The sequence below is a fragment of the Falco cherrug genome, chromosome 1, assembly GCF_023634085.1.
Source record: "Falco cherrug isolate bFalChe1 chromosome 1, bFalChe1.pri, whole genome shotgun sequence".
Taxonomy (NCBI): domain Eukaryota; kingdom Metazoa; phylum Chordata; class Aves; order Falconiformes; family Falconidae; genus Falco; species Falco cherrug.
In genome coordinates this window covers 69,027,291-69,051,230 of record NC_073697.1, presented here as the reverse complement: position 1 = coordinate 69,051,230, position 23,940 = coordinate 69,027,291, and the positions used below count along the sequence as shown (strand labels likewise).

General features: G+C 37.6%; 1 protein-coding gene across 3 annotated transcripts in view; it reads right to left on the bottom strand.

The window, feature by feature from the left end:
• PAPSS1 (3'-phosphoadenosine 5'-phosphosulfate synthase 1) overlaps positions 1 to 23,940 on the bottom strand; it is a 48,014-nt gene that overhangs the window by 7,844 nt on the left and 16,230 nt on the right. For all 3 annotated transcript variants that reach the window (XM_055702824.1, XM_055702843.1, XM_055702834.1), the window contains exons 6-11: positions 16,399 to 16,512; positions 14,367 to 14,478; positions 10,948 to 11,153; positions 8,128 to 8,263; positions 6,444 to 6,712; positions 2,456 to 2,685 (exon numbers count right to left, since the gene is read on the bottom strand). In XM_055702824.1, the coding sequence (XP_055558799.1) occupies positions 2,456 to 2,685; positions 6,444 to 6,712; positions 8,128 to 8,263; positions 10,948 to 11,153; positions 14,367 to 14,478; positions 16,399 to 16,512 (1,067 nt within the window). The remainder of the gene's footprint in view (positions 1 to 2,455; positions 2,686 to 6,443; positions 6,713 to 8,127; positions 8,264 to 10,947; positions 11,154 to 14,366; positions 14,479 to 16,398; positions 16,513 to 23,940) is intronic.

Here is a 23,940-nt window from a genome sequence, read left to right as displayed (position 1 = left end):
AGCCTACCACAATGTTCTGTCTATGGCAAGCAGAAGCAATAATGGCTCTCTCTTCAGGGAGCCTGCATGTGTCCACATTGCCATCTAGGGGGCTGCTGCCATACTCCAGCACACTCTGTAGCTTGCAAACGACACCTAGGGAAGGACGAGACAAATGGTCTTACATTCTGACAGCAGCAGGGCAAAACTGCATGTTAATAGCTGCATAGTCCTTTTTCCAAAACAGTGACAGAAACAAGAAAGAAATGCTTCAAACCAAAGGGTCCCCACAGGCGTGATGAGAGGATAAGAGTGTGCATATGCAGTCTGTGACAAAAGGCAAAACTTGTTACCACAGAGATTTTTTTTAATAGTTTAACTCTCCTTGATTTAAATCAAATCTATCCTCCTAAGAGTACAGTATCAATGATAACAGAATCAATATTATTCTACAAAGATTTTATGTTCCATGTAATGGGAATTCTGGCCTCTCACATTGCCATTCCCCTTCCATTCCAAATTATTAAGAAGTGACATACCAGTATAACTATTTCACTTTAATCTTTATGTATTTGTCTAAAACTTGCTGAATTACTTAAACAGGACAAATATCCATAGTATTTACTATAACAACCTTTTGAACCTTATGTTATAATCTATAGATATTTGCATAAAATTATCAATATTTGCATCACAATAATTACTGTGCAGAGCAATCAGGACTTCTAGATGCATCTCAATGAAAGGCACAAAGGTAGTGAAGTGTTCAACAGCTAGCTAAGAGGTAGTAAGTTTAGGTAAAGGCTTTCATGTCAGATACAGTAGAAATATCCTTCCCTCTGATTTAATTCCTCCTAATGAAAATACCATATGTATCAGGGCATAGGTCTGATCTGATGCTACTGTCTACAGCATCACTTGAAAGAAAAAGAAAAAACAAACAAACAAAAAAACCCTGCTGCAATGCCATCCAAAGAGAAGCTTCACAGTACTAAGGAGAACATTATGCTGGAATGCTGCCTATATGGGAGGGAAGAGGAAGAAAGAACAACATTGGCAAACTACAACTGCTAAATAAGACTCCCTGATTAGCTTCAATTTTAAAACATCTGCAATGTAGCAAATCATCAAATTTCTAAACACATATGGACATCACAGAGTAATATACAGTGAAACTATTTTAATTCTTGTCAGGTTTCAACAGATTTGCCTTTACCATGCTGCTTATGATTTCCAAACAACAGAAGAACATGCCATAAAGTTATATTTAGTCATGTAAGAGACTAACACTTCGCAGCCTTAAAAAATAAAAGCAGACTAATTCAGGTGCTTGTAATTTACTGCTGAAATAATGAAGCAGTTATGTAACTTACAATCAAGGTTAAACCAGCATACTATCTACTAATATAATTCATGGTAAGAAACACACAAGCTGCTGAATAAAACTTGTTGGTTGATTGTCACAAGCCACAGTGGCATCTTTGAAGACTTATACTCAAGTGTTCTTCAGCTGCTTACGCTGTGGTTACAAGAGGTAAGAGACAGGTTCATTTTTACATATCAGTCCATCCCATGCTGATTTCATGCTTTGAAAGATGAACTGTGTTGTGCAGACATACTTCTTCAGTTAGAAGTAATAGGAAATAGTTACAATAAATAGAAAAATTAAAAAAAAAAAATCTTGCTTGACTTTGTATTTCAGTATTCAGGTTGTATTTCAATAGTAACTTCAACTGCAGTTTGATGAAAACCAAAAATACAGTTCAATAATCTGAATGAAGATGTTTAAACTAAATTGACATCTTCCCAGTCCCACTCAATGCCACCATAGCAACACATACGGTGAGTTTTGGACTCTGCTGTTCCACGAGTGAAAGAAAATATTGGAACATGCAGAAGGTGAAATTACCTGTCCTGGAACTGGATGAAAAAAACAAAAACAAGACACCAAAAAACCCAAACAGCTGAAAACACTGTGACATTCAATGAATTTAGAGCACCATTTTGCACTACTGTTAGACAGAGCAAACACTTATTTGTCACCCTCTTGCCCACTATCTTCTCCCTCTGAACTCTCTCATTGTTTCTCCTTCCATCATAGCTGATGCAAACCTGGCACGTGAGAAGCATATTTAGAAAGGTAAACCACTAGAGAGCTAATCTTACCATTATAATAAATAGTAATATTTCTCTGTGGATTTGGCAGTCTGTGCCAACATATTCCAGAATTAGAGAAACTCCAGTACCTGTGAGGAAAAGGGGAGCTTCCAGTGGCAACTAAAGTTGGATCAGGTTAGCTGTGCTGTGAAACTACATTCAAATCATGCTGAAGTCAAGTTGCATTCATGATCTAAAACCACATCTAAACACTGCCATCTTTGCTCAATATGAATTTAATTAAAAACTTTTTTTTATGTGGGCAGGGGGTAAGAGGCAGCTATTGCTCAAGAAGTCTTAAAACGAAAATACAACTTACTGATCAGAGTCATAATAATCCATACACTTCTTTTTCTTATTATAAGCTGCAACTCTGAAGGGTACGATTTCCAGTGCTCGGAGGCCTGGAGCCATTGTCAACACTTTGGCGCCATGGGTTGGTTCATACAAATCTTTCCCAGTGTCAGGGTGCGGCATCCCTGCTGGATCTCGCCCTACAATGTAGAAGTTAGCTCCTGCGACCATCCGTGATCTACAGTGCCACTGAACCTAGAACAGAAACCAGGAAAAACTGTTAACAGAAGAAAACTGTCAAAGCATGACCCTTAAAGTGTGCCTGCATTGTATAATTACCACTTTTTCCCTAATCAGATGTGACTTCTACTGTGGTGGTACAACAACACAAAGAATCTATTACGTGAATCACCACCAAGCTTACTGCTGAGACATACTATTACCCTGTTTCATGTGCATGTTAGGATACTTTAAAAGCTACTTTTGTACAGCGTTTGGAACAGCACAATCGGAGCAAGAAAGATGGAGCTCATCACTTCCTTAGCTCAGTTCTTCCTGACGTTGTCACCTTCCATCCCTTTCCTGTTACATAAAAAGATTAACACAGAAGCAACTGCTTTGGGAAGCTTAGTGGGCTCTAGCAATGTATTGCTCTACTTAATCACAGTAATTTCTCTAATAAAAAAAAAAAAAAAAAAAGACACCCTGACAAATAGATAGCTGCCAAACATCTCATTGGAAGACAGACAAGATAGGCTACTTAAACACAGTGGTCACAAGTGATCTAATCAACTTATTTACACATCAAAAAAGTTACCCATGCTCAGCATTTTCACCTGGTGCATGTGGCAAGGATGTTGTCCAAGGCAGGACTTCAACACTTAGTCTGCATCAATATTATGACCCAAAGGACACATACACCAGGCACATACTGCACATAATGCTTTCGCAGCGCTAATGCTGCCTATTCATACCATGAGCTTCCAAGACAAAAACTGATCAAGCAATTCTAGCTTTGGTAAAGTTACGTTGATATATTCACTTTCCCTGATCATTTTGAAATAATTTCCTTTCTAACACATCTATATGAACTGGGGCGGAACCAAAGTCAAAAACAGAAACTTTAGCTTTACTGAATTTTTGCTTGGATGCACCAACTCCCTTCCACTTAATATTTCAAGTATTGTACATACTGACAAACGGCTTTCCCACACTACTTTGCAGCATATTTCACAATGAGTGGTTTCATAACTAACAAGTTGATTTTTACTTTTTTCCCTTATAGCTCAGTTATAACTGAAAGTAAAAAAAAAAAAATTATACTTCAAAGGAAATTCTGCACACAGATTATTCAATCACATGTTCCCTACAGCCAAAGAAATGCTTTCAAATTATTTAGAAATGCACCTCCTTTATGGTGAGAGGATTTTTTTCTCCCAAAGACTGTTTGCAGTATTTAATCGCAGATTGTTTGATGTTACACTTACAACAGATTTTAGACTTATTACACTATCCAAATGTTAGTGAATTTTAATTCATTTTTATATGTAATATTTTCAATAGCAAATTCAACTGTATCGTCCAGAAAAGTAAAATAAATATTACTTTATTTTAGGTAACAAAGACACATCACTTCAGGAAATATCAGTATGTTCTCATACTAGGAAGTATTCCTCTAAAAGAACTGTCATACCATCTATATAGTTTAGTATCTGCCAAAGGATATTCAGAGAAGAGTTTAAGAAAAAAAAAAAGCAAGTAGGTTAACAGTAGTTTCTTGTAGCCTTACCTTCACACAAAATTAAAGGCCTACCCAGTAACTAAACAAGATAAAATAGCTTCACAAGTTGAACAGTAACAAACACCTGTCAAAACACCTGTCAAGCACTAAAGGGGAAAAAAAAAGAAGGGGTGGCAGGAGGGCAAAAAAACCACAAATCACAGGACAAAAGTTTCTGCCACTACCTTGTGGTAAACTGGCAACATGACAGATAAATTTTCTTTCCATTACAAAAAAAAAAATTGCATCTGCCTACTTTACATAAAACAAAATCAGTATTTCATATTTTAGTCACTGTGCATGCTGTTTACGTTAACAAGCTTTAGGCAAGAAGCTCAAAAGTAATTTCTCAAAGTGGTAACTGCTAGCCCTACCTTAGTTCTACACCTAATCATTACAGAAATGATTCAAAGAGGAAGTTTTGCAGTCAATATGGACAGAATTCTGTAAATCAATAGTCAGATAATGAAATTAGGAACCAGTCATGAGTGTACCATTGGTACCAGTTTTCATTCTGACCACAGCCAGATGTTACACATGATGGATTCCACCACTATTCAAGCATACAGGGTGCTATGGAAGCATCTGGATGCTGATAGCTAGACTAATAATTTTAGTATTTACGTTACAAGCACAGAGTTGGCCATACACATGAAATCCCAGCATACTACAGCAGCAAGCAGCACGTTTTCTGAAACTATTCTAGCATAGTTAAGAAATCTAAGTTTCATGTTGTCACGTGGGTAACAGCAAGTAAGAACACCATTTTGATTAAGTGAAGCTATTTGACTAAGGCAATTTAGAACAATGTTAACCACATGTTTGAGACATAAAACTAGCAGCTATTGTCCCATATTCCTATACATCTATACTACTTCAGAACATATTTACTTTCCCCTAAGCAGGTGAATTCATTGCATTTTTGATACAGAATTTTCCCCTATAGAACTGTTTCTTTTCTTCCATGGTAATTATCAGGAACGTTAAAAATATAAAAATGCTAAATTGATGCTTATGAAACACGTCCATTAAAATCTTTACAGACTGGAAGGCCACATCCATCCTTCAGATAACCATGCTAACAGTTGCTTGTTCTGTAAAGCACTTGTGCTACAGAAACAAATCTGGTACCTATGTCTTTTAAATGACCTCTGGAAAAATATTACAGAAAGAGTCTCTTATTACTTTGCTACAAATATTATTGTCAGGCTGTACTCTGAGGTCACTGGAAATGCTATATAGGTTAGGAGAAAACTTTTATTCTGTTCAGGATAAGGATATGGATTTTGTTCCTCCTGATCAGTCTTGTGTTCATGAACTTAAGTTTTCTGTTAATTCTCACAAAAGGTCTGTAGCAACAGTCCAAGATTCCCCACAGTAACTCACTCACATGCCTCAACTAGATGCAGACTACAGTTTTTTCTCTGGACTGAAAGGCAGTGCAAGCTCTGTTCAATCAGTCAACTGGCCAGCAGAAAATAAGCAACACCTGTCTCATTTGATTCCACTGGTGAGATTTCCATCTATCAAAAGCTACCACAGAGTTAACCTCTTGAGCCTGGTCAGAATTTGAACTTCCTGTGACTGGGGGGCAGGGCAGCGGGAAGCAAGGAGAGATGGAGAACCAATACCCCTTAAAAGAATTGCCCTCAAACGAGAGCATTTATTCTCTCTGCTGCTTCCCACAAACCTCTAGGGATTCCAGCCCAAGACCTGGCTTCTAAATAAAGTGTTGCCAAAGAATTATTTCATACAAAAACCTTGAAACAATTATCTCTGAATTAAGTTTGCCAAAAAGTAAAGCAAGCTTTTTTTTTTCTTTCTCTACTTTGTGTATAGTCCTCCAACATACAAATTTCTTGCTTAATAATCATACAACTTAAGTATCTTAACATTCAGGACAACTATTTGGTATGTTAATAGATCTTATAATTCCTTCTGAAAGAGACTGTAAAAAAGGAGGAAGGATTAATTCATTATCATACCCTTGTAACTGTAAAGAAAAGAGCACATAAAACCAACGTTGTCTCCCACCATTTCCACCAAAGTATTGTAATATATACAGAAGGTTTTGGTTGATGACGGAGAGTGTCTTCACAGTCTGGTTTCCCAAGGAAAATTAGGCTCCTCTCTCCATTAAAAAAAAAACACAACAAACATACCTCAGGCATAGCACAAAACACTGTAGTGCACGATCGAAAGGGGTTTTGTTTTAAATTCTTGGTATATTTACCTCAGTTGGTCCAGCATACATCATGGGGGAAGGGAATATAGCCACCACTGTCGTTTCTGGATTCAAGATTCCCTCCTCCAGTACTGCAGCATGTTGCTTCATGCGCCACATGAGAGGAACATCATCCTCCTTTGTCCAGCCTCCAAGTGGATGCAAGAGTAAAACTGGGCGACGGTAGCCACGCTCCAAAAGCTGCTTATGAGTATCCTGCATTAAAAGAGCATGCCCATTGTGCACGGGGTTGCGTAACTGGAATGCAAAGACAGCATCTATAGAGAAAAAACAGGGAAAAAAAAGTTAGAAAAGAAAGTTATTTTATCAGGAGTTGTACAACCATAGAAAAACATTATCTTTCCTCTGAACTCTATTAATCAAGTATAATATGAGTAGTAATATGTGATTAAGGGTTATGAATTATTATAAAATCACTATATTCAATAAACAAAGCTAATAATAAAGCAACCATACAAAAAAAAAAAAAAACTAAACAAAAATACCCACAAATCAGCCTCCTTAACTTTTGAGAAGTTTCTCCAATAGCTATAATCTTCTCTTTGGATTTTTCACTTGGCATGAGCATATAATACAAAGTTAAATTCTAAGAGGAAATCCAACTGTGCTGCCTGTCTTAAAGGCTCAATGTATCATCAGGAGAACAAACGGACATGTTTGCAACAAAACAAATAAAAGGGTATTTAATGTGCCTTAATTAGTTTCCTTCACCTAAACAGCTTAGTAGAATTTATACACAGTAAGAACAAAGGAAGGCTAACTGCTATTACAAACCTTTCGATGAAAAACCCTGACACAAACAGGATTTCTCTCTTCTGCAAACTGAGATGAAGACAGCAAATCACCCTAACTGAGAGGTTTCCTAGTAAGGAACCAATGAAATCTAGAGAACAGGGTTTTTTTCAGGTATCAGATATGCTTATTTAGGGGCTAGCTAAAAAAAAAAAAAAAAAAAAACAAAACAAAACAAAAAAACCTGGTATCTCAAATCTGCAAATCCTGGAAATACTGACCACACTGAAAAATTACAGGAGCTCAGGACCAACCTCAGTTTGCATTCTTGATGTTAATCTCTCCCCTCACACTCAGAAGTGCTTAGCAGCTACCTGCCAGTCACTGCCACAATGAAAGCTGTATGATTGTTCTCTGCTTTATGACTTTACTCAGCCTCTTATTTAACTGCCTAACACAACTGAATTAGTGAGAAAAGTTTCTTCTGCAATATAAAGCCAGCAGTTAACTCATAATTTTTAACTGTGATACATTCCACTTGCACCAGTCTACTTGCATTACTGTCATAAGCTTTGCTCCCCAGAAGCAGCATGGAACAGACTTAAAAATAGAGCATGAAAGCTCAGCACTCAGCCATACATGATAATTTTTAAATCATATTCTACCACATTTTCACATTATCTTTTCTTGCATTAGTGCCATGTCTAGCATGCATGGAAAGACAAAATTCAGAATCTCAGGCATTACCAGCTTCTCTTGTGTATTTAGGCAATGCCTGAGATCATAAAAATTAATACCAGTAAAAGGCAAAGAATGACATTTAAGAGACCATTCAAAATCTTCATCCTTGAAACAATGCTAGTTAGCCCCTGGGGTACCAAGACGGCAGGCATTTGGATAAATCTTTGCAGAAGAAGCAGAACAAGAAAAATTCATTCACCAGCATTCATTTCCTTGAATTTCTGCCTTAGTTCAGCTGGAGTGAGACGGTATTGATCAAGTCCATCATTCCAATAAATACGATCAAGGACCTGTAGATCTCCACCTACAAACCAGTTCCCTTGCTCCATAACCATCTAAGAAAAGAAAGGAAAATCCTTGTTAGGATTGGTTTTCAGGTTCTCCTGAGCATCTAGGGTACTGCACTAGGGACACATCTTTACAAAGGGAAGAGTTCCAGGTTAATTTTATTTGACAGTCTCACGTCAAGCGTCAATGTTTTTTAAAAAAAAAAAAAAAAAAAAAATCATCACTGGAACACAGTCCTGACATGTTATACCATGGTGCTGGAGAGATGCACAAGTCTTCAGTAGGCATATGCCTTTTTTTCAAAATAAAGAATTTTTTTAATATATAGAAATGCAAGTAGCCAGCATTCTTAACCAACATTATTACATGACAAAAAGAGCTAGTGCCTGGAAATCCTATAAAATCCTATATATAAACTGCACACTTTATAGTTGTTGGTCAAAGCAAATGCAGTTCCAGTATGGCCCTGCAGTTTACAAGATTCTGGTCAGCAATAAAGCAAAAACAAAACAGTTTTGATTAACTACTTAACCACTTTAATTTATGAATAAAATCAGAATCTTTGGGGTAGGATCGCTTTAGGATTTGTTTTACAATAGCACTTTACCAAGGCAACATATGTTCTTCTGATGTAATAATTTATAGTTGTTAACTTGATTATAATAATCTTTTAGCCTTATGTAGCTTAAAGATGACAACAAATGTTAATATAATGTAAGACATCACATATTAAACCCAAAAGCCAAGATGCTGAAGTTAAGTGTGGATTTTTCAATTTATTTTTGCTTTGAGTTAGAGGACTTGCTGGAATTAGATTATGCTAGTCACCACCCCCTTCCCAAAGAAAATGCCAAACTTTGACATCTCACCAAGGTGAGGGGAAGGTGTGATAAAGATAGGAAGATAAGAAAACTCTGCATTACAGTAACTTTCAGGTATTCTGAGATTAGTGATTAATTTAGAAGGGCCACCGGATTCACGTGCTATCATGCTAGGGAAGTGATCATCTCCCTGTACTTGGCACTGGTGAGGCAGACTGTACCTCAAATATACTGTGCTCAGTTTTTTCACTACAAGAAAAACACTGAGGTGCTGGATATACGTCCAAAGAAGGGCAAAAAAGCTGGTGAAGTGTCCAGAGCACAAGTCTTAAAAGGAGCATCTGAGGGAACTTGGTTGTTTAGCCTGGAGAAAAGGAGGCTCAGGGGGAACCTTGTCACTCCCTACAACCTGAAAGGAGGCTGTAGCAAGGTATGTGTCGGTCTCTTCTTCCAAGTAACAAGCAACAGAACAAGAAGAAACAGCCTCAAATTTCACCAGGGTAGGTTTAAATTGGATTTTAGGAAAAATTTCTTCACCAAAAGGGTTGCCAAGCATTGAACCAGGTTGCCCAAGGAAGTGTTGAGTCACCGTCTCTGGAGATACTTAAAAGACACACGGATGTGGCACTTCAGGACCTGGTTTAGTGGTGGACTTGGCAGTGCTAGGTTAATGGTTAGACTCTGTCTTAAAGGTCTTTTCTAACTTACACTATTCTAGGAAACTACTATGCACACATTCATATGCTGTCATGATACTACTACACATCCCAGTACAGACATAATAACATCCTCATCTTCTATACTAGTTTGAGCCATGTCATTCTGTAATTGCTAATGCATTATAACAAGTTATTCAAATCTTGTCTGCATGAGATTTCTTTATAATTTCTTAAATTTGTGTTAAGTTTTCAGTAACGGGGTAATCTTACATTCATCAGCACAGACCACATCAAGGGCTTAGAAAATCTTCCAAAATAATCTTACTCATATCAAGCAGACACTCTTTTTCAGTTATACTCCTGAATACAACTTCAGTCAGTAGAAGGATGTCATTACACATTAATAAAAAAATTGATTACACATTAATAAAATAAAGATGTAAAAAAATCCATAGTTTTCACATATGTATAACTATTAGTCAGAGATACTTTTTGAACAGATCAAAGACTTGCCCTTTTTAAAAGCAAGCTCATAATTCAAGGTTTGTTTGATTTCTTTTTACCTGATTTTAAGTCATATTTGTAAACAAAAAGACACTATAGAGACAAATGGAGAAAGAATCATATTTTGACTCTGCAAAGCCAAGATGCAACATTTACATCAGCTTGCAAAATTCAATACAGCATTGCAACGAGCATGTTACAACTAAAATATTTCACTATGACATACACATAAGATCAAGATAATAAAACATACTGAACACAGTGGATGGGAAATAACTCCCCAGAGAGTTAAGTGATGAACTCTCCAGGAACAGCACCTATTTCAAAAGCATCTAAAACTGGCAGTTCTCAGGTGTTCCACATACAGACAGAATAGAAGTTTTCTTGCCTTCACAATACATATACCTGCTGATTAAGGAGCTTTGATGATCCATCTGGCTACAGAGATGTGTTTCCTAGGCACACTAGAGGGCAAAATTCCCTCTTCTGTAGCGCAGATTCTACAGTACATTCTAAATTCATTTCATGTGTACATACTGACATTAGATTTCCACATTAAATGCAGACTATTCAACAGCTGCATAGAACAAAAAAAATCACCTTTGTTTCTGCTCAAATATTTTAATTAGTTCTCGAGTAGTTTTGCTACGGAAATTCACGCCAGCCACAGACATCTGCTTCACCTAATTTGCAGCTCCACAAACAATACAGCTCATAGGAATAAGTTTTCAACTTTTAAACACACACCTTGATATAGGGATGTTCTTTGCATGTTGTTCCCCATTGCCTAGCACAGCGTTCCTCCTTCCTGTGCTCATAGAATTCAGGATTACGGAGAATGGCCACACGGCGACCTTCATACACCAGTGCAATTGCTGTACATCCATCCAGTCTTTCTTTGTCTTCTTGAGTGGCTGTTAGTACTATAGGCACTGACAGATTAATAACTCCCCCTGCAAAATTAATTAAAAAAAGTCTTTATCTTTAGTAATGGTCATCAATGATGATATGAAAATCTACCTACCTAACAAGTTACAGTCCAGACTGTAAGTATATCACACAACAGGTAGTTCAAGCACTTTACCAGGAGTTAAAAGTAACTTTTAGAATGAACTCTTGCATAAGATACATGTCCTATAAAATGTGCAAGCACTGAGATTTAAGAGCAATGACAGTACTTAAAATTGCAAGCACTTATAACCCCACACAAGGCATTTAGACTGTGAGGATACTACTTTTTAGGGATCTCAAATTAATATCTTGTTCAAGATGTTACATAGTAAGAAAAAAACCACAACTGACATCATCTAAAATACAGGCAAGATTGGTACTGTAGTGGATAATGAGTAAAAAAATAGTATTCTTGGCAGCCATACTTTGTCCATAAGAAAAGCTCAATGCTATAGAAGCAGCCAGATGTACCCAAGCAGTCAGCATATATAATTCAACAATTTGAAAAGGTAACTTTTGCGCTTCACTTAAAGCTATATTCCAGCAAAAACTGTTGAGTCAGGCAGACATTTTGCATAGTTTGTTCAGCTGAAAACTTACCAGCTACTTCTAAAACTAAACCAATGTATCTGAATCTTAATGTTATGCGTGGTCCTCATGTTTAAGTATTTACTTCACTGCTACATGCTAGAAGTCTTATTTTTCTTGACTACAACAGTGAGATTTGAGAAACCCAGTGGAGTAAATACCATAAGTCTCATACAAAGGCTTGAATTCTAATGAGCAAACACTTGCCGAAAGAGTGCAAAACTTTTGGATGGTCTCCAGGAGAAAAGTCATAGGCCCCTTGAAGTTTATGGGGGTTTTGCTATTGGCTGTAATGGGGCCAAGACTCTAAATAACGCTGATTTCCCTGTTATTTGAGTGATACGGTTTTTACAACCGTTTCTCAATTTTACCTTAAGAGTGGTAGCAAGTTCAAAATTATGAAGCTGGATGAAAAGTTTAAGAGAAAAATAGGTACCCTTCAAAATGCAAAGCATGCTCTACACCTCCTCCTAAGTTCAGTCTTAGCACTCAGTTATTTTCAAAGCAACTAGATCATAAAATTGAGCTTGGCAACAGTCACAGAGAAGATGATTTGCCACCCCTAGCCTGATAATTCAAAAAGAATCCTTTTGCTTTGCAAATAGGTAAATAATTCCAAACTGGGAGCATATTTCAAAGCCATTAATTGTTACAATTTTGTCAGTGACCAATAATAAATATATGATATCTTTGCCATTATCTTCAGCCACTGTACAAATGAGAAACAGACAAGGTAGGAGTGAGTTCGTTAAGTCACGGATGAGCACAGTGTCAGCTTGAGACTATTTCAGATTACTTCAGCTTTGAAGAGAGAATTATCAACACACCTGAACCGATCTCCATAATGTAGAAGTCAGTCAGTATGAACATCACATTTAGAGTCCAGAGGATGAAATGCATTGCAGGTATTAAACAATACTTACTTCTCTTCAAAATCAGAACCCTGGAAAACTACTGCTGCTATGATACACCAGAACTAACGTACCAAGCAGGGAAGAACCTTTCAGGATGTGGTTCTGACTTAACAGTTGCCACTGCTTCAAGTAGTAAAAGCAGCTTTAAAGCAATCACACTTTGCTAAATAGGTTCTCATATGTGCATATTACAGTAGATAACTAAGAAGAGGAAATATGGTAGCATCTAGAAGAACATGATTGTTCTGTTCAGGCATAGGACTGAAAATTGTTTCCATCAATAAGTTATTTGTTAATTTTCATTGCTCGTATTTTTTGCAGCATACATGAGGTCCAAAAAACAACTGCAAGAGAGGTTTAAAAACTTGTAACATTGCCATATCTGAAACACTCGGCTATACAAGGTCTTAAAAGCCTCATAAAAGTTCCAATTTACAGAAGACTACAGGGCAGAATAAGGAGCTACAAGCTATTTTAGCAGTTGAATGTATAGCACGTCATCTGCAGAGTACACTTCACCTGGATGGACACACAGAAGGCAAATGGAACTAAAATAAAACTAGCAGTCCATAACAATACGGCTAACTTTAGATACTCCAAAATAACAGAATGGCATTATATTGCCTAGGATAGTATCCGAGATGCTTATAGAAAAGGGAACTTTAAAAAAAAAAAGAGTAACAAGAGTAACAGGGACAACTGATGTCTTTCAATTCTATGATCCAGACAAGTAACTTTTTTTTTTCCTGCTATTTGGTGTCCAGTAAGAGAAGAATAATGCAGAAGGAAGTGGGGAGACAGGAAATTTTACTATCCCTCTTTGATATAGAGAGAGCAAAAACTCTCAAAGACTGGAGTAAAACAGAGCCTTCAAAAAGGAATAAATGAAAAATGACAGCAGATCACAATCAAATTCAAAAACTTAAGGATGTTACCACTTGTTAAGTACCTTAACTAATGTTTGTTCTTAGCCAACTGGTAATACAAAATAAAATATATTCATTTAAATCACCACATGATTCTTCACTGAAATGGTGGTCAAGCATTGGAACAAGCTGCCCAGGGAGGTGGTAGAATCACCATCCCCGGAGGTGCTTAAAAAAATGCATAGATGTGGTGTTTAGGGACTTGGTTTAGTGATGGACTTGGCAGTCCTTGGTTAACAGTTGGACTTGATGATCTTAAAGGTTTTTTCCACCTAAATGATTCTACAATAATCACTAAGTCATAGTAATTTGATTGCATGTGACAATTGTCCATACTCAAGCCACCTTGTCAAATTCTAATTTCATATTTGCAATAGCTCCAGCACTCAAGTCAGTTTGTTGTGCTTTCCTTCATTACTATCACAGAACAGATCTTTTAGCACAGAGTTAAACAGCAATTAAATTGCAATTCTGAATTCTAACAATTTCTTGTAACAAATTAGAAATATGGATTTTATGTTTAAATGTTTTCCAAAATGAAAACATTTGAAAAATAAAATTTGTAAGGCAAAAAAAGACAAGACATTCAAACTTTAAACATGATGATAGATACAAAAAGAATAAAACCATCAAGCTTAAAATTGCTTACTATAACACCCTCCTCTCCTACCCCAGGTTGTGCGCAAGCCTGGTAACGTGTTACCACAGAACCAAGAAGCAAAGCGTCAACAATATTCTAGAAGTAGGATTAGCTTGCTCAGGTTTACAAATGGAAGTTTCACCTTACCATCAAGGAGACAGTCAAAGTGAAGGCACTGTAGGTATTCTCTCTCTCTCATAAAGCCATTCAGGGGTGTTGCCCAGCCTTCTGCTAGCACTTGCACCCATTGCATATCCACCTTGTAAAGAAATGGAGAAACAGAACAGATAGAAGTTGTTGCTTCATGATTGGCATCAGGTATTAACGATAATAAATCATGATTTACCTATAAAATACAGAACAGTGTAAATGAAAGTTTTCTCAGTATCACAGTTTTTAAACACAAAGAATTCAAAGTTTCTACAAGTAAGAAAAAAAGAACAACTTCTTCCTCAATGTTGATATTTTTGGCTATTTTCCAGTCCTTACACTAGATCAAGTTTCCTTGTGTTAAAAAACAAACCAAACAAAAAAAAAAAAAGAAACAAACCACAGATTTTATTTGTAAGTGTTTGATAAAGTTCAACTTAACAGAGAGTCCCACCTGCATTTATTTTTTTAACAAAGGAAGATAACCACGATATTTAAAAAAAAAAGAGAAAAAACAATGAAAACAATGCATACAATTACCACACAAATAACAGAATTATGGGGGTGAATATTAAGAGGTCTAATCTTAAAACAGATTAGAAAGAAATTTTTTATTGCATAAACTAGTGAGACAATCCAGAAGTAAAATTCTCTCGGGACTAGTACTTATTTTAGTTTAAGAGGTATCAGCTTACAGGGAATTTCCTTCCTTAGCACTTAAACAGTCACATTATGACTTAGTGTGTGGCCTCTACTATTTCTACTTGGTCAAGTCTGACAAGGACAGGCTTTGCTTGTGCAAGTCTCTTTTGCAAAGAGCATGACTAATTTTATTACACTGTATAATTTATGCTGAAGCAAGTACAACACACATTTTCTTCCCAAGTTTACATTACATACTTGCTTGATATTTAACAACACACTGGTTGGGGGTGGGAGGGGAAAGGATTTGTTTTTCTAGATAGGGAGCAATTTAGAACAGGACACTACAGAAATTTAATAATGGTGACCTTAAATATTTATTCCTCAAAGTAATAAAAAGTTTTAAAGACACATGTGAAAGCAATCTAGTATGATGCGGTGAAAGGAAGTACTAAAATTTGCTAGTAGTAGAAGGCTAGGCAAATTTTAGAACTATTTAATTCAGTGCTTGGTATGTTCTCTCAATCCTTCAAAGTCAAGTTACTCACTGCAGATGCCCAATTCTGAGCTTAGCTCCTAGATCAAATCCTGAGCTTTAAGTTTAGTAATACTGTCAAAAAGCCATTGAAAACACTCATGCATTGTATCAGTGTTTAAGCCTAGTTCTTCAGAAAACGAAGATAAAGCAGAACAGAAACACAGCCAGAAGCAGCTTTGTCTAATTCATCTGAGCTGGAAAATTGTGTATTTAACCAAAATAAGAACAGAGTTGATCAAGTTGATCCATATTTTTCCACATTTTCTCTGCTGGAAGCCAGAAAAGTAGCATGAATACGTTCTAACCAGAAAAAAAAATAAAGTACTTCTGATAATCTCTTTGTAGACTTAAATTTGCAGCTGCTTGAGGCTGCTATACAAGGTTACTATCGTTCAGCTGAAGGTTACCAACACGGACAATCAAGAAGCAGTAACTGTCTTCATATTTCTAGGTCACTGCAATTTAAAGTAAAATGGTTTGTGTAAGTAAAAAAAAAGTTAGTAATTCTTCAAGAAATAGTTAATCACACAGGACATGCCAGCCACGGTTTAGTCCATGGACTGGAGAGGGGGCATGCATGGGAGGAAGTCACTGTAAATTTAATCTTCAGGCTCGGGATAAGCTAAGTAACACTATACCAGCCGTTATTTATGAAGTTACAGAGATTCGTTTATCTCTAATAAGTGATCAAAGAACACACAGATGCTGTGGTTTCTCTCAAGAACAAAGGGTAAAAGTATATTGTGATACATTCTGTAACCAGTACAGGTATTTCGACTATCTCTACTTACACTGAGCAACAGATTAGACTGTCTTTCAATTTCAGTGAGATAAGTGAACACACAATACCTTATTTATTTCCAAGGTTAACAGAGACTCAGCATCAGTTTTGGCCAACTGTAGCTTGTTTTCTGGCACATAAAGCTCTTTCACCTCATAAGAGGCATCCACTGGTACAATGTCCTGTATAAAAGGAATAAACAGAAAGCTTCTTGGACACTGAACACTTAGTCAGGAAATAAAATTCTAGTGTTACACTACTGTGTAGCAAAAGTTTATTCATTAAACATTTTTTACTAATTTAAAAGCCAGCACTGTTCCAAGATTATGATACGTTGCTAGCCAAGCTGCTGGCTTGAGTAACTGAAGCGAAACATCCTGACGAGATTTTTTCAAAAACCTTAAATACCCCACATAATATTTACCTAGTAAATATTTAACTATTGAATTATGTACAGGGTTTATGACTTATTAATGCCTACATTATCTACAGCAGAAAGGAAGACACTATGCTTTTATACTTGCTAAAGTAGTAAAAAAAGTTTTAGAGACTGAGCATTTATAAATTTAAGTCATTCGCTATACAACATATGTTAGAAGTGGTAACATGGAGATAAAAAAAAATATCTCTTTCTCAAAGTGATTAATGCAGAAATACAAATTAAATGTATTACTTACAATTAATGACATAACATCAGTGTCCTAATCTATATATGAACAGCTAGAACATTTAAATGTGAAGCTATCTGTGCGCATATATGCAATGAACTGAAATCTAGTTTTATAACCAGTTTTATTTGAAAAAAATTCAACTTCCTCCATGCAAGACATTCTCACACCACGATGCTCAAGACCTTAAACTTCTTGTAAGATATGAATATAAGGATAAAAACATTTGCTTTAAAAAAGGGGGAAATGAAAGAAGGCCATAAAACTTAGATAAAACTTCGAGTATCCTCTGAGAAAGGATGGTGCAAAATGTCAAAACCCAGTCAAATATTCAAGTGATATTCAGTAGCAAAATATCAGTGAAAAGCAGCTGACAGTCTTTTTAAAACACATTTCTCAGAGTTCTGGAAACTTTTGTAAAGTAACGCTTTACTTTTTGAGAAAAATGCTCACCCATACAGCAAATTATATACAGAGATAACAAGAATAAAGAAATTATCTTTATTTTTCCAGTATATGCAGCCCAGAATAAATAGGTATGCCTGTATGAAACACAAAGTTTGCCTAAGCATTTTAAAGCATTTATCCAAGATTTATCAGACATTAGGCACTACCTCTGTGGAAAGTAAAACAAAGGAAGTGAGATGATGAAAGGAAGTGGGAGATAAAATGACTGCGGGAGTAAAAATACCTAGTGAGTCAGACTCACTGGCTGTTACATAATTCATATCTCCAAAGACAAATAAAAGAAAATCAAATTAAACTAGCACTTAGAAATTATCCTTTATATGGAAAAGCTCAGTCCATTACATATCAGACATCATTTGGGAAGCTAATTTTATTAGACAGCAAGTTAGGCAAAACCTGCCTTCTCTTTTCTCCGACTGCACAGCAGCATTACAGCCCAGGAGAGCTGCAGCAGACTCCTGCCACAGCAATAAGCCCAGAATCAAATAAAGGCATTGCCTGCTGTAAAGAACAGCAGACCTTACAAGCCAAATATGACTTGAATACACATTAAGCTGCTCCATAGAAGATTCCCCTCCGGACCCTAATTCATTAACATGCTAAAATGTCCTGATTTTACAAACCATCAAAATCCTAAAATAGATGTGCCTATTGAAAGGGTGTCTTCAGATATTATCCTGTTTTTAGTGCCCCACTAACGGTCTAAACAATGGAGAAAACAAAGGTTTCACAATGTATTTTCTGCCAACAATCTACTTCACTATAAGGATGTAAATATCTTGACAGTTCTTGCAACACTGAGTCAGATATTTAGAGAATTTGTAGGATTAGTAAACCTAGACTCCCTTGCCGGCATAAAAATGGTATTTAAAACAGCATCTTAGATTATAAAAAACCATCAGTATCTTAGATGTAAAAAAAAAAAAAAAAAGGCAGTAAGAGGAATCCATAGGTCTTTAAACCACATGAATTTTACGAAAATGCTAGGCAAGCAAGCCATCTAGTGACCACTTCAAGGTATTAAGTTTACTTAAAGGTTCATTCTACCAAAGGATAATTTACACCATATTCCACTATATTTCTTATTTATCGATGCATTCATAGAAATAATGACAAAATAATAAAAAAATAAACCAGATACTTCATGGGACTGTTCCTCCTCAGACTGTGATAGTAGGTTCTTTGCTGATATCTAACATCCTCAACAGTCTGTAAAGAGAGGGCCTTCAGGCAGGTTTCCCATAGACGGGCATTCACAAGTGACATCCAATTTACATTACTGAATAACTAGCCTTGTAAGATCATATTGAGGTGTAAGGCCACTGTATTATTTATATATGGAAAAAACAGAGGTATTTGCTTGACTATAATAATCACTTAAGTCTTGATACCTACAGCTTGCAAGGCAGTTTGTCAGTACTTTTAAGTATAGGGAAAACTGAAACATGTAGTGGCCACCACGATCTTAACAGAAGGAGACATTATTTTCTGGACTGAGGGCTGCCTCTTCTCTGCCCACCAGTTGTGTTCTATCACTTTGTAAATTCACTGGAGCCATAGAAACACTCCTCCACTGATGCAAAGAATAGGAACTTCTGACCCCAGACATTAAATGATGTTCCTCTCATATGTGTAAAGACACCCCTTTACACATTTGTTTTGGTCAAAATAATTCATGTTTAGCTTATGTACATCTGCATAATCTTAAATAATTTTGACCACAAACACCTAGGAAATATTCATACAAACCTATCAGTCAGCAGATCTAACTGGATGATTGTTGCCTAAAGGAGAATCCCTGCAATTAATACAGAATGGCTCTGAACCAAAACCTTGTCTGTGCCTTTTCCCAGAACACAGAAGTTTAAAAACAAGAGAAGAAAGCAAAAGAAATAAATAACACCACCATCACAGTATTTAACAGGTACACAACTCCATGTAACTGCAGCTTGCTCTTTAATAGTAACTCCAAAACTATATGTGCCCTTTTACCAATTTGAGGTACTGAAATTCCTGTAACATTCAGTAGTATGTTTTCAGAAGAAAGCACCCACAACTAAAGCACACATACCTCAAAAATAGGAAATCCATAACTTAAAGTACAGGAAGCTCTGCTTAATTTAATCTAAGCGTGAGAAGAAATTGTGTTTTATTGATGTGGGAATTACAGAAGTCAAATACTGAGGTGGTTTTTTTTAAATTATGATTAAAAGCTTATACTGGTTTTTGCTCACTCTTGCTTACATCTTCACTGTTGCATGTTTAAATCTTCACTATAACAGTATAAAACTAATAGTATAATCTTGCATATACTTTACACAGAGCATAGGGGTTTTTTCCCCAGCTTCTCACACAAAACAATTACGAGCCATGTCACAGAATCACAGAAGGGCCTCTGGAGGTCATCTAGTCCAAACTCCTGCTCAAACCTGGTCCCAGTTCAGCAGGGTGCTCAGGAACTGGGCCAGTCAAGTTTTGACTAACTCCAAGGATGGAGCATCCACAAAATCTCAGAGCAACTTGTGCTAATATTTTACCATCTTTACAGTTAAAGTTTTCCCCTATGTCTACTTTGAATTTCCTATGTTTCATCTCATGAACAACCTCAGTTCCCTCAGCCTATCTTCACAGGACAGGTTCTCTAGCCCTCTCACCATCTTTGTGGCTCTCTTCCAGACTCACTCCAACAGATCCATGTCCTCCTTATGCTGGGGGCTGCAGAGCTAAACACCAGGTGAGGTCTCACAAGAGCAGAAGGGGACAATCACCTCCCTCAACCTGCTCGCCATGCTTCTTTTGATACAGCTCTAGATATGGTTGGCTCTCTGGGCTGCAAGTGCACATTGTTGAGTCAGGTTGAGCTTCTCATCAACCAACAGCCCCAAGGCCTTCTCCTCAGGGCTGCTCTACATCAATTCTCCACTTATCCTGTACCGATAATGGCAGTTGCCCCGACTCACATGCAGGACTCTACACTTGGCCTTGCTAACTTCACAAGGTTCACATGGGTGCACCTCTCAAGCCTATCAAGGTCCCCAATGAAAGCTCCCAGTAAGCAGCACACCTCTCTAGAGAGTATGTCAGGTCAGCAAATAGGTGCCTCTGTACCTTCCCAGAAGAGAGTCACCTACCACCATTACGGGTCACCTTTTCTTAGTTGCGCTAGGTATTACACAGGCAACAGATCAGGCTGCCTTACTCCCTGTTCCAGCATCTCTCCTGATGTGGCGCATCTTTCCTCTTCAGTCTGCAGAGTGGCGAGGCAATTCTGCAAGGGCACCTCAGGCTTCAGGGAAAGTCTCTTCTTCCTCCAGGTACTTGCCATTGCAAGCTTCCATTCCCCTGCACTATTGGCCCCCCTCCTCCCTCTTGCATGTGCTGGTGGGGGAGGTTTTGGCTGTTTACCTGTGGCCTGTAAGTCTACTGCAGGGTGCAACTTGGAACCAGCTATCTAACTTCTCCTCAGCCTACCTGACATTCTGCAGCCACTTTCTGCAGGAGCCTCTCCACCTGAGCACACCTTTTGCAGGCAGGTCTGCTGCCTGTCCCTGCCCCAAGGAGAAAGGTCGAGGCCCTTCCTGCAAGTCTGAGGCCTGCGCTGCAGCCTCTTCCTTCAGCAGCTCTGTCTGGGGAGGCATTGGCCACTGCTGGGGTAGATGGCACAGCCCCCCTGGAGCTGCAGCCTTTGCTCTCAGATGACTACCCACCATTCTGCCTTGAGGGTCAGGTAGGATGAGCGCCCTTGACCTGTGCAGATGGTCACTGACCAGTGCCCAGTTGCTGGGATGTGTGTACTTCAAGTCTCTCCATTCAGCCAGCAGAATGTCCATTCCTCGAAGAGGTGTCCTCCCGCTCAGCCATGCCATGCCACAGCCCGTTTGCCCACCCTGGTCACAGCACTCCCCAGGGCTGCCCTTTGTGGGAGTGGGGGTGGCCACCGTTACGCCCGGGCCCACGCACACCTGGTCAGCTGCTCCCATGGGAGCTGTCGGCTCCTGGCGGGTCTCTGCTCTGCCCTTCCCCTGGGACTCCCTGGCTCAGGAAACCACCCTCCATATGCCTCAATCTCTCACTCTGTTGTAGAATGCACCTGCACCAAAGCTGATGATGGCCTGGGTTCTCTTGTCTCTTTCTCATGTCTTAGGAAGAAAGATACTTTGTTTAGTTATCAAAAGGTCAGTCATTGCACACAATGTCAGCATGTATCAAAGGTAAAAGATAGGTATGCTGCAAGTTAATGTCATTGTACTGTATTTCATACAAATGCTTATTACCAGCATTATATACCATTTATAAAATCTGCATGATCTGCATTTTGTTTTAGAAATCCCAGTTAGTTCCATCCAATCGCCTTTTCCTGTAGGCATCGCCATCTGAACAAGTAACAGTTGTATTCATACAGTTTTTCTGCTGAAATTATTTTGAAAGCAGGAGGAGACAGGAAACAAAGTTTCACAAAAAATAATGATTCAGAACCCACCTAGCAGCTGGGTATAATCAATTGTCCCAAATATACTCTGAGTGTCTAATTTACAGTCTAATAACAAAGTGAGCTGAAGACCTGTAATGCCTGCTCTATGTGAATGTTGCAGATACTAAGCTCCTATGTTTGCAAGTTTCTTAATAAAAAAATACCGAAAGATGTTTTGGAGCCTGCGGTAATTCGCATTGATGACCAACATGATCACGCAGAGTATTCTTTATTATCAAGTTTTTGGTAAGTGAATGAGGAACTAGACAGGATTGAGAACTTTGCTCCAGAGAGAACCATGGTGTTGTTATAGTGATAGCTACAGTAAAATTTGAGGTTAAAAGAAAAACCACAAAACAAACAGATTTACAGAACAGTAGAATCCATTTTATATTTTCCAGGAACCGCCAGCCTCAAGCTTCACATCATTAACAAAAAAAAAAAAAAAAACACCAAAAAAAAACCACACACACAACTTGACCTTATAAACCACAACAAAGAACAACCCCTAACTTCTATTCTGCCTCAAATTCTCGCCACTCCAAACTTCAGAATTTGAATACAATTGCAAGCAATCGTGTGAGTAAGTCTAAGAAATCAGTACTATAAGATACCATGAGGACCACCTTCCCAAATACAAGTATAATGCTAAGCTTAGGTAAGAACTTGGCTGTAACTGTTGGGGGATGGATGGGAGATGGAACAAGGGACAGAACGTTGATCCGTACACTCACAGTGGACTGAACTAAATAGTAGTAAAGTGCATAATCAGATTCCAGTTTGGGAGGTTGTATTTGTAGAGCCACTGTAAGGTGATGTCCCTAACAGGACATTTATACAAAAGGTAGTTAAAAATTAAAAAAGTTACCTACTAGAAATGCAACTCTTTCCTTGTACACTTTGTACTTCCTCAACAATAAAGATGGCATTCCTGAGTTATGACTTCTTCAGAAAATATTTTCCAGGCTAAATATTGAACTTGTTCCATAGTAAGGAAGCATGAATTTTGTGCAAGGGGGCCAGATCAACTATACTTGTTGACAGGAAAAACAAGAACACACACAATGAGATCTTTACAGCCAAACACCTACACTAGGCTTGTCTGACTCCATTGGAAAGTATCAGCTGATTGAAATCCAAAACTATCAAGCTCAAAAGCTACATAAGCCATTCTGACTAGGCTGGGGAGGAGGGGGCAAGCATGCAAACACCAATTTGTGTAGTACTGAAAGGAGCTGTGGGGGAGGTGGTGGTGTGCAGGCATGGAGAAGTGGTGAAAGGAACTTTCATATGACTCAGACTCAGTAGCTTTAGGAGATGCTCATCAGTACCTTGTATTCTAGGTCCCTAAAAAGAACTTTGAAGTATCTATTACATTTACATGCAAAGATACCAAGCCAGATGATCCTCAAAACCAAGTTATACCACATAAGTTTTCAGGTTCCACAGCTGTTTATTACTCCTATTTCCATGTGGTTCTCCCTTATTCTTCCATAAAGGACTGAACATGTTTTTGGAAAAGACCTGATATATTTGTTTCAGAGTTCTTCTCAAATATTATGAAAAATTCTAAGAACCAAATAATTCCACTACCTATAAAAGAACAATGTTTCAAATTCTAGTTTAATAAATACGTATGTGTGTATATCTGTATCTCTATTTCAACACATATTTATACAGTTCCAGCTGTCTTTACTGCCATTATTATCTGAACTACTATAAAAACAGACCTTGAAATTCAAGGCTTACCAATACTTTGTGCAGACTTCTTCCTAAACATTTTCACAGCTATTGAAACAAAACGAATATCCCAAATTATTTTTAATCCTGCTAGCCTATGGTCGTCTTCTTTACTAATCACAATCCATTATTAAAGAACACAGGCACAGCTTGTTCCAATTAAAGGAAACTTAGAGAAATTATTTTCTCAAGATATCACTGTATTAATATGGCCTGAGAACAACACATGCCTGTTCAGCCATGCCTTAGTTTCATTCTCTCTC